The 10,769-nt window shown below is 50.6% G+C and overlaps 1 protein-coding gene across 2 annotated transcripts in view; it reads right to left on the bottom strand.

Moving 5' to 3' along the window:
- Positions 1-5,405: 5,405 nt before the first annotated feature.
- Positions 5,406-10,769, bottom strand: part of TRIM67 (tripartite motif containing 67) — a 50,710-nt gene continuing 45,346 nt past the window's right edge. For both annotated transcript variants that reach the window (XM_003940775.4, XM_074385325.1), the window contains exons 9-10: positions 10,148-10,310; positions 5,406-8,484 (exon numbers count right to left, since the gene is read on the bottom strand). In XM_003940775.4, coding sequence (XP_003940824.1) covers positions 8,419-8,484; positions 10,148-10,310 — 229 coding nt within the window. In that variant the 3' untranslated portion in view covers positions 5,406-8,418. The remainder of the gene's footprint in view (positions 8,485-10,147; positions 10,311-10,769) is intronic.

The raw sequence follows: 10,769 nt of genomic DNA, 5'->3' as shown, positions 1-10,769 counted from the left end.
TTAACTCGTATTTTTGTACCCACGTTCAAGTGAATGTTGTTTTCATCGGAGTTGCCATCACTTTTGCAGCTATACTTAACGTTTTTAATGATACTGCCCATGCTTATAGTGATAGCAACTCCTCAAAGCTTGCAGCACATTAAAAAAAAAAAAAGTCTTCAATGATGGTAACAATTTGGACTTTTAAAAATTTCTGGTTTGTTTTGTTTTGTTTTCAGTTTTTTAGACATAAGGCCTTGATCTGTCACCCAGGCTGCAGTGCCACAGCATGATCGTAACTCGCTGCAGCCTTGAACTCTTGGGCTCAAGTGGTTCTCTTGGCTCAGCCTCCCGAGTAGTTGGGACTAAAGGCATGCACTACCACGCCCAGTTAGTTTTTAAAATGTTTTGTAGGGACTGCATCTTACCATATTGCCCAGGCTGGTCTTAAACTCCTGGGCTCAAGCTGTCCTCCTGCCTTGGCCTCCCAAAGTGCTGGGATTACAGGTGTGAGCCACCATGCTCATCTTCTTCTTACACGCATGTCTCAGTGCAATTCTGGAAGAGCTTCTCCCCACACTATGTGAAACACAGACGTGGCACTGTGGTGGGTTGTGGTGGGCACTGTAATGTCCCACTAGATGCCCTTTCAGGAGTGAAGGACTTATTTCTTCAGCTGCCGAGTGCTTAGGGAAAACAGGCCTCAGCTGTCAACCCTCTGCGGGGACTGCCTCATCCCCTTGCCAGGGGAACTCACAGTCAATGAATGATCCGTGGGAGACTGTGAAAGCTCAATCCTCTCATCCCAAGTCAGGAGAACTCCAGAGTTCAGTTGGCTGAGGCCTTCGTTGGTTCTGCATCGTGCTCCGTGTCTCCCTCCATCCAATCCTGCTTCCATCTCTGGGCCTCCCTGAGTGTTGATCCCAAGAGCATGCCCTCAGAAACATTTGCTCTCTCATCTCTGTGTCTGTCTCCTACCTAGCTGAGTCCGTTTGGTAATCCTGAAGATAACTGGTCTTAGGGGCTATCAGGGGCTATGTCAGATGGCTGTTCTTGAGGATTATGAGGTGAGAAGGCAGCAAAAAACAGAGTTTGGGTTCAGGCCTGTCTAGTCTCGGTCTGTGTGGCTGAAGGGGCAGGTTAGGCTCCTTGCTGCTCACGGGTTTGTTGGGATGTTTCCGCAGATCTCTACGTGGAAGATCTACTTTGCACTCATGAATTGCCCTTAACCGCATGTTAACTGTTATGTATCTCCACCCCTATTATCCCTTGCAAAAATGAATTTTATGACCTTCCTGCTGTTTGTGGTGGGGCCTTCTGGTTTATTTTTATTTTTTATTTTATTATTATTATTATTATTATTATTTTTTTTTTTTTTTTTTGAGAGAGAGAGTTTCATTCTTGTTGCCCAGACTGGAGTGCAATGGCACGATTTTGGCTCACTGCAACCCCCGCCTCATGGGTTCAAGTGATTCTCCTGTCTAAGCCTCCCAAGTAGATGGGATTACAGGCATGCACCACCACACCCAGCTAATTTTTGTATTTTTTTTTTTTTTAGTAGAGATGGGGTTTCACCATGTTGGCCAGGCTGGTCTCGAACTCCTGACCTCGGGTGATCTGCCCACCTCAGCCTCCCAAAGTGCTGGGATTACAGGTGTGAGCCACCTTGAGTGGCTATTTTATTTTTGACACAGGGTCTTGCTCTGTCACCCAGGCTGGAGTGCAGTGGCCAATCATGGCTCACTGCAGCCTTGACTTCTGGGCTCCAGTGATCCCCCCACCTCAGCCTCCTGCGCAGTAGGGACTACGGGTACATTACCACACCTGGCTAATTTTTGTATTTTTGGTAGTGATGGGGTTTCATCATCTGTTTGTTGCCCAGGCTGGTCTCAAATTCCTGTCTCCAAGTGATCCACCCACCTTGGCCTCCCAAAGTGCTACGATTACAGGTGTGAACCACCGTGCCCAGCCTAGTTTAGAGTCTCATGTAATCACCTTGAAATTCCTGGGCATACAAAGCAGAACCACAATGACCCTGCTACTTAGCGATTTCCAGCCCCACTGGGGGAGAGACTGGGGTGGCCTCCCCTCTTGTAGCCTCTGCCCCGTCTGGTGGGCCGTCAGGGCCAGCTGGGAAAATAGCAGACCTTACTGCCGAGCAGTAATGACAGACCACACCTTGTCTTTCTGTTGTTGGCAGTGTCAAAAGAATTTATTTCAAATCTGCTTAAGACTGTGGTAAAACTCAAGTTTTCCAAAAGGTGATACAGAAAGTTCAACCAACCCCCAAAGACCAGAAAACACAGTGTTTGCAATTCAAAAAATACAAACGCTTGTGGATACCAATACAAAAATTAGAAAAAAGTTGCTTTCCTTACCACACCCCCCTACCCCCCATGTTTTCAGTGGAACATCAACAGTAACAGGACCAAGAGCTGCCACCAAATACCAACAACCAGTGACCAAAAGTGGGTGCAGTGGGAGAGAGGGAGGGAGGAGGAGAAATGGGGGTAGAGAAAGGCAAGAAAATGGGAGTTCTGTCGACGGCCAAAACAAGGACACAAAGCTTTTTTGTTTCTTGTTAAACCCCTTTGCCAACGTTAAACAAACACCTCTCATGCTTAATACAACAGCTTAGTGCCAAGGCAGCAATCCTACATCATGCATTGAACGTTTTCTGCTTTGCCCGCTCCCTGCTTCCTCTGGGTGCTGAGAAAGCCGGGGGCTCTGGATGTCCAGTTTCCAGGGCTGGGAGGAGCTGGAGAGGCTTCCCAGGCTGGGTCTCACCCGGTAAGTACCTGACACATTCCTCCTACAGCAGTTGCCTGCAGTCACCTTCCCGAACCTGAAGCCTGGTTTTGACCTCTCCTCAGTGCTTTACCTGAGGGCCTGGCCTGGTCTGCAGCGCCTGCATCACTGGCTCACGAGTCCCTGGGCCCTCCCCAGGACTGCACTCCTTGAGAGAAGAACAATGGCTCCGGACGAGACTTTCCTGGAGGTCTCAACTCCCAGCTCCTGACTGATGTCAATGTCAATCATTGAAAAAGCCAGGGTCTCCCCCAACCCGCGTAGCCTGTGCTGGTGAAGCCCCAGTGGTTATCAGTCATCTGAAAGTGACATGATGACCCACTAGCCCAACCAGCCTTCGAGACTTCAGCTCAGTTGCATCTCTTCACACTGTCCATACTGGATTTCAAACCCACTCACACTGCAGAGACCTTTGGAAAGAAAGGAGACAAGCTATGGGTTGAGAGACCGCTTAGATACCAGAACTTAAGTAACAGAGAAGGCAGAGGCCTGGGTTAATGTCCTTCCTTGGTTTAAGGGGGTTTCCGCCCACAGAGGCCTTGAGGCCTAGCAGCGAGATTGCTGACAGGCGGCCTGTTCACACAAGCCTCACTGGGAATGGGAACATATGGCGTGTTAATTTCTATGGTCATAGGAGACCTGTCTTAAAGGTCTATTTCACCTGCTCGCAGCCAGGCAGCTCCTTGCCCTGGTCACAAGGAGGCATGGATGGAAGACACTGGTCAGAGAACACTGGAAACCCCTCACAGGTTTGATTCACTGAATGGGAATCATTAACTTAGATGCCAGAGATGAAAGACTGCACTTTTTTCTTTAAAAAGTGTTATTCTATAATCCTCACAATACATCAGAGGAGGTAGGTTAGTATGACTAGTCTCATTTCAGGAGGGGATACTGAGGCACAGAAAGGTTAAGAGATTGGCCCCCACCCATACCATGAATCACTATTAAAGCCAGGCTAAAAGAGGGAAGTAACTGAGGGCTGAACTTGGTGTCTCGTCAATACATCCTGCCTGAAACGTGCCCTCATGTTTTTACAGCCCAGATACAGTTAAAGCCGCAGGATCCTTTGATCTTCTGGGAGGAGCTGCCAAAGAATGCAGTTAGCAAACACAGCTACCCGCTCACTTGCAGAAGAAAAGTCCTGAAACTTTCCAGCATCACCATAGATCTTAAGTGTTTGCCAGTAGCATCTGTTAGATTTTTAAAAAACCATTTGAGGGCCACAAACCCATTAAGAAGTTTCTGTTGCTTCCAGTAAAATGTGGCCAAGGAAAACAAAGTTCACATTCACATGTTTTGCTTTCTAGGAATTGGGGAGGGGGTTGGGGACATCTTCAGTGAGTCAAATTTCGAGACCCAACAGGTTAGCATCTGTTGGGGGTGGCTCACCCCAGTTTCCCCTGCCTGCCCCCTGAAGACCTTCGGAAAAACTGGGCTTGGGTGTCAAGATAAAGGCAGCTTTGTCATATCCAGGCTTTCTACGGAACAATGCAGCTGGAGCACCACAGTCCCTCCGCAGATCCACGCATGACAAACCGCTAGCATAACCTGGTGGTTCTCAACTTGTGGAGGCCCCAGAAGATGATCTGGCATTGTCTACAGATGCTTTTAGTTGTCACAACTAACGTGGGGGTTGCTACTGGCAGGTGATGGGTAGAGAGAGACCAGAGATGCTGCTAAACCTCCTACAGTGTACAGGACCTACTGCAAAATGTCAGTAGAGGTTGAGCAACCCTGGTGCCACCCCACAGGCTGTGTGACAGTGTTCTTCAGCGTGCATATGTTGAGTCCCCCTAAGGACTGACCCTCCCTCACTACCTCACAGCCAGCAGGTGGCCATGGGACTGGCAGCAGCCTCCCTGATGCTAAGCCACCTGCCTGCAGATGCTGAAACGCACCTTCCCAGGGGACCAAGCCTTTCACTTGCAATTAGAATTAAGGCTTAAATGCAAATATCCCTGGAAGAAATACACAAAGATCCTGCATTCTGATCCTTTCCTGAGAGTGCTGTGGTGGGGTGGAGGGCAAGGGCGTCAAGAGGGAGAGAAAGGGGACAAAGAAGAGGGTGGGCCTGCCCCCACCTCTCTTGGTGAGCTCCGCAGCGTCTGCCCAGGCTCAGTCTGGAAAGCACCACCCTCCCCAAACTTGGTGGGCCATAGGGCACCTAGGGCACTGTTGCAACTACAAAGTACATATCAGGCTGAAGATGCAGCCTGGAACTATATACAGGTTTATAGTTTTTAGGTCAGTTACCTTGTGGGTCAGTATTACTGTTGTCCTCTTTAATTGGAATCATGATTTTCCCAAGGAGAACAGAGAGGGGGAAAAGCAGGCTTCAGGAAAATACTTCCCCGCTTTGAATTAGGAGCTGGGATGCTACGTATGCAGTGAGGTGCTAGTGGATATTTTTGAAAAGAGATTAATTTGAAAAGGAAAAGGCATACACTTTGACCAAACTTGCTCACTAGCAGAGAACAACCGCAGAACCACATCACAGAGGCGGTATTTACAACGCAATGGAACGCGACGTGTTTAAACTACTTTGAATTCCTTTTTCACTGAAACTGCTTGATAGATTTACACCAACTTACTCCTCAGCCAGCCCAACAAAAGCATCACCTCGGTATCATTTATATGTACAAATATGCCACCGTGATGTAACGTGTTACAGAATTCGATGGTGGATGAGAATTCCATGAGCTGTCTGTCATTTCTATTCCGGCCATGACCTTCCCGGCCATGAAGAATTGATAAGATCCTTCTTCACTTTTCTGATCCCTCAAAAACACAAGTGTGTGGCACAGACCCGCCTTTCTGTTTGAAGTCAGAACATTGAAGGTGTTTTGTGCTGAAGATGGGAGAGGTGTCTGTGAAGGATCGCTCGATGCTGTCCCTGGCATCGGCCTTATTGCTTCTGGGCTCCTGGAGGAGTCAGAAAAGGGAGATTCCCAGCCCCCAGGCTCAGGGCGGCAGTGGGGAAGAGGGAGTCCTGGCTGCCCCTCTCTGGACTTCAGGGAATTTTCTTCTGAATGAGGCCATCAGAGTTGTGGGCGTTTTTCTCCTGCACTTTCCACATCTCTCCTGACCTGGATGCTGTTCCCTTAAAGGGCTTAGTTTCAGGGTAGCCCCAGGCAGCTCGTGCTCCAGTGATGGGCAATTCCGGATTCCTCCGCAGAGCGGGGGCCACCTGGTGACCCGGGCTGTGGTGATGTGGGAGGCTACACAGCCCTCCTGGGGCTCCCCTGTGAGAAGCTGCTCTCCACGGGCAGCCCTGCGTGGCCCGCTCTCATTTCGGGGGCAGGGTGTGGGCCTGTTTTCTTCAGAAGAGAGCTAGACTTTCCCAAAGCTGATGGCTTCCTCAGCCCCAGGAAAGTAGTGGCTCCTTTTTGTCCCCAATCTTTAGGGATCTCCCCTGTGCTCTAAGCCATGGCCACCCAGAGCTATGGCTAAGGATGAAGCTGCAGGAAGATGGGAGACAGAGGCAGCTGTGCGGGCGAGGATGCAGGTTACCAGGTCTCGTGTGTTCCCTCCAAGGGCTCTGGACGGGGCTCTGGGATGGGAGGAGGAGAGCCAGACACCGTTTGGTGGGATGACAAGGAAGAGCCAAGACCTCGACTTCCAGGAAGCAGACGGCTCCCTGGCTCCGCAGCAGAGGCTGCCACACAGCACCGGGCAGCTCCTAGAGACGGGGCAGCTGGCCTTGCCGGCCACATCTGCAAAGACGGCGGACCAGGAGCCTCGCAGACCAAGAGCATGAGCTTTGAGGTAGGATTGTCGGGCCTGCTGAAGGGCGGGGGAGGACCTGCGTGGCTCCAGCAGGCGGTTTTGAAAGCAGGCGTGGTGTCTGAACAGGAAGGCAGAACCGAGGGTGCACAGTCGGTGCCGGTGGACGCGGTGAGTTTTTATAAAAATCCAGTCCAGCAAATCGACAAGTTAGTTCTCAGCCTCAGAAAGAAAATGCTTGACACAATGTATTCTTTTGAAAAGGAGACGGAAATGTTACTACCAGGCGGAGCTGGAGGTGGCAGGTGACTGGGAAGGTGAGAGGAGGAAGAGAGGAAGGGTTCCCTGGGAACAGGACCCCCGGCAGGCTCCTGGCTCAAAGCCTCTCCCAGGAGCTCTCTCTGAGAGGCAGGGATGACTCGATGTGGATCTCTAGGGAGAAGGCTGGTGTTTCCAGAGCCCAACCCCAGCAGGTCAGACTCGGCACCCCAGTCTCACAGTGGGAAGCTGAGGGACAAGGTGCCTGGTACCGCCCTTCTATTTTCTGCCTTCCCCAGAGGTCCCGCCCACCCATCAGGGCAGAGCCGCCCTGCCTGCCACAGGGGCCACTTGTGTTCATGATGCTTTCATAAGGACTATAGGGTGGACTGACTAGGAGAGGCTTTCCCAGGGTCTCCCATCTTACATGCTTATGAGTCTCAGAGTGGTCCAGCTCAGAAGAGCAATTTGGATGCGTTTTCAGTTAACTTCTTGGGTTGCCAGTTTCAGAAAGGAGCCACCACCAGGTGAAGACTTATCACATAGTTATTAAAATTTTCGTGTTTTCATGGGCATTTAAGAACTAAGAATTGGGCCAGACCCAGTGGCTCATGCCTGTAATCCAAGCATTTTGGAGGCCAAGGCGGGTGGATCATCTGAGGTCGGGAGTTCAAGACCAGCCTGACCAACATGGTGAAACTCTGTCTTAAAAACAACAACAACAACAACAACAACAACTAAAAATTGAGTGAATTAATTTTAGGAGACTGTCATGCTTGTGTGTGTGTGTGTGTGTGAGAGAGAGAGAGAGAGAGAGAGAGAGAAGGAGGGAGAAAAAGGAAGAGGGAAGAAAGACAGGGATACAGGGATAGAGGAAAGAAAGGGAAAGGAGAAAAGGAAGAAAGAGCGAGGGAGGGAGGGAAGGAAGGAGAGAGAAGGAGGGAGGAAAAAGTAAAGACGGAGGGAGAAGGGAGAGAGAGACAAAGAATGCAATTGGCTGATTAATAAAGGAAGCCATTTTAAAAGGTTCTCAGCACTTCAGTGAGAGAGGCAAAAGTCAAGCATGAATGATCAATGTCCCCTTCTATCAATCCTGCATTGGATCTGCAAGTGGCAGGTGCTACTAAAGACTCCAGGACCCAGAAGCAGAAGGAGAACTTTCTCAGCGTGACGAGAATCTGCAACCTCCTCTGCTCTGAGGAGGCCGGGTCTTAGCAGAGGGCCAATGCCTGGGGTGTGGGATGACAGCGTAGCTCCTGATCGCCGCTCTCAGGAGGCCAGTCTCAAAGTCTCCCTTCCTCTCCCTCCAAAAAAAAGACAAGCTTTGAAAACAGATGGCAGGAAACTTAGACATGAAGCCCAAATGCTGACTCCCTTGAGAAAAGTCCTTTTTGAAGAGTGATGTCTGGGTGAATAAGGGTGGCACATGTACTCGCCTTTACCAACAACTGTGGCGGCCGGGGGCACAGTCTGAGGACCCATCCCCTGTGCCGCCAAGAAAATGTGTCTCTACAACATTCCACGCTGCCAGGTTGCACCCATGACTTGCGTATCCTGCTTTTGTGGGTTATTTGAGCTTAGTGAGAATGGTGGGCGTTTTGCCTGTGAATGCCACCGTCACAGGCGCGGTGCCGAGCTGGAACGGGGCTAATTGCCTGACAGCTTTGGCTGCCCCAGGTTAGTGGGCACTTCCAATCCTGTGTGCAGGGTGACCTGGAAAAGAAGACAGGGGAAGTGAGGGTGGGAGGGGCTGCCGTGGGGACCCTGAGAGCCACGAGGGCAAAGCAGACACTGGCAGGATCTCCTGCTGGCTCCATCCATCCCAGGCTACAGCTCAGGGCTGCTGGAGACGGTTGAACGTTACATCATTCAATATCCCTAATTAAAGGCGATGTTGGTTTGCACCTCTTTTCTCATAAGAATCACTCAGCTGCCTGGTTCCTCATTCTGCCAGAGCTGCTGGAGCCGGCAAATTAGACGCTATCACAGGAGCATGGCTCTCATGCACTGGCTCCTGTGGTTCCATATTTGTGTCTACTTTCTAGCCATGACCCTCTTTCCTTTCCTATTAACCCCATTCTATTAACTGTGAGGAATAATAGCCAACCTTTTATTTATTTGTATTTTTTTGATATGGAGTCCTGCTCTGTTACCCAGGCTGGAGTGCAATGGCAGGATCTCAGCTCACTGGAACCTCTACCTCCTGGGTTCAAGCAATTCTCCGTCTCAGCCTCTCAAGTAGTTGGGATTATAGGCACCCACCACCATGCTCAGCTAATTTTTATATTTTTAGTAGATACGAGGTTTCACCATCTTGGCCAGGCTGGTCTTGAACTCCTGACCTCATGATCCACCCACCTCGGGCTCCCAAAGCGCTGGGATTACAGGCATGAGCCACTGTGCCTGGCCTATTTTTTTAATTAAAAAAACTTATTTGTTAATTGGTAGAGATGGTGTTTTGCTAGTTCCCCAGGCTGGTCTTAAACTTCTGGGCTCAAGCGATCCTTTTGCCACGGCCTCCCAAAGTGCTGGAATTACAGGTGTGAGCCAACATACCCTGCCAAGCCCATCTTTTAGGTTGCCACAAACCCCTTTTCTAAATGAGTAGAGGATTGAATCGATCAATCAGTGATTGATATAGACTCCTCAATATTCAAGACCACAAAACAGGACCCTGCCTCGCTCCACTCCAACTCCCCATCCCAAGGGGGAGGAGGACTCTGCTAAGATGAAGGATGGCACCTCTGTGTTTCTCTGTCCCTCACACCCTCCTGAGCTCTCATTCTTGTCCTGTTTCAGGCCTCCTGAGCTACCAGCACTCCCCAAGGATGACTCAGCCCTGAGATCTGCTTCTCCAGAAGCTGCCACTGTAGGACCCCTGGGTGTCCCAAGTGAACAAGTTAGAGGACCGCCTCCAGGAAATGTCCAGTTGGTAAGCTCTGTCTGGTCAGGCACTGTGGTCAGTTTTTATTTTGTTTTGCTTTGTTTTTCGAGATGGAGTCTTGCTCTGTCACCCAGGCTGGAGTGCAGTGGCACAATCTCAGCTCACTGCAAGCTCTGCCTCCTGAGTTCAAGTGATTCTCCTGCCTCAGCCTCCCCAGTAGCTGGGATTATAGGCAGGCACCACCATGCCCAGCTATTTTTTGTATTTTTAGTAGAGATGGTGTTTCACCATATTGGCCAGGATGGTCTCTATCTCCTGACCTTGTGATCCTCCCACCTCGGCCTCCCAAAGTGTTGGGCTCACATGTGTGAGCCACCGTGCCCGGCCTGTGGTCAGCTTTTTAACGGCCCACTCTGACCAAGGGCACTGCAGAGACCTGCGGCAAATGGTGGGGAGCAGCCAGGCCAGGTCCAGCCTGGGGGACATGTGTACCTGCACATTGCGGTTGAGGCTGAGGGCTGGCATGAAGACCCCGTCCACCTGGCTGAAGGCTGTGGGGCCCTGCTGCTGCCCGTTGATGAAGAAGGTCAGGGTGTGCTTATTCAGGTCCAGCAGCACGCCGACGGTGGCCCCTTTGCATACGCCGCCTTCCGTCCTGGGAAGAGAGTCCCCAGGAAGATCATCACCACACCCAGCCTGGGATGTAGGTGATAACTCAGGAGAATTATTTATTTATTTAGAGACACTGTCTCACTCTGTCACCCTAGCTGGAGTGCAGTGACACTATCTCGGTGCACAATAGCCTCAACCTCCCAGGCTCAAGAGAGCCTCCCACCTCAGCCTCCCGAGTAGCTGGGACTACAGCTAATTTTGTTTGTGTTTTTTGTAGAGATGGAGGTCTCACTATGTTGCCCAGCCTGGTCTTGAATGCCTATGCTCAAGTGATCTCCCCACTTTGGGCTCCCAAAGTGCTGGGATTATAGGCATGAGCCATTGTGCCCGGCCAGGAAAATTATTTATACTATGCTGGGAACACCGTCACTTAAACATAGTCCCCAAGGTGGTGATGGGGTGCCATCCTGGGCACAAGAGCCTTCTCTCACACTGTGAACCC

The sequence above is a fragment of the Saimiri boliviensis genome, chromosome 14 (genome assembly GCF_048565385.1).
Source record: "Saimiri boliviensis isolate mSaiBol1 chromosome 14, mSaiBol1.pri, whole genome shotgun sequence".
Taxonomy (NCBI): domain Eukaryota; kingdom Metazoa; phylum Chordata; class Mammalia; order Primates; family Cebidae; genus Saimiri; species Saimiri boliviensis.
The sequence above is the reverse complement of the archived record's forward strand: the minus strand, read 5'-3'. Positions and strand labels throughout refer to the sequence as shown.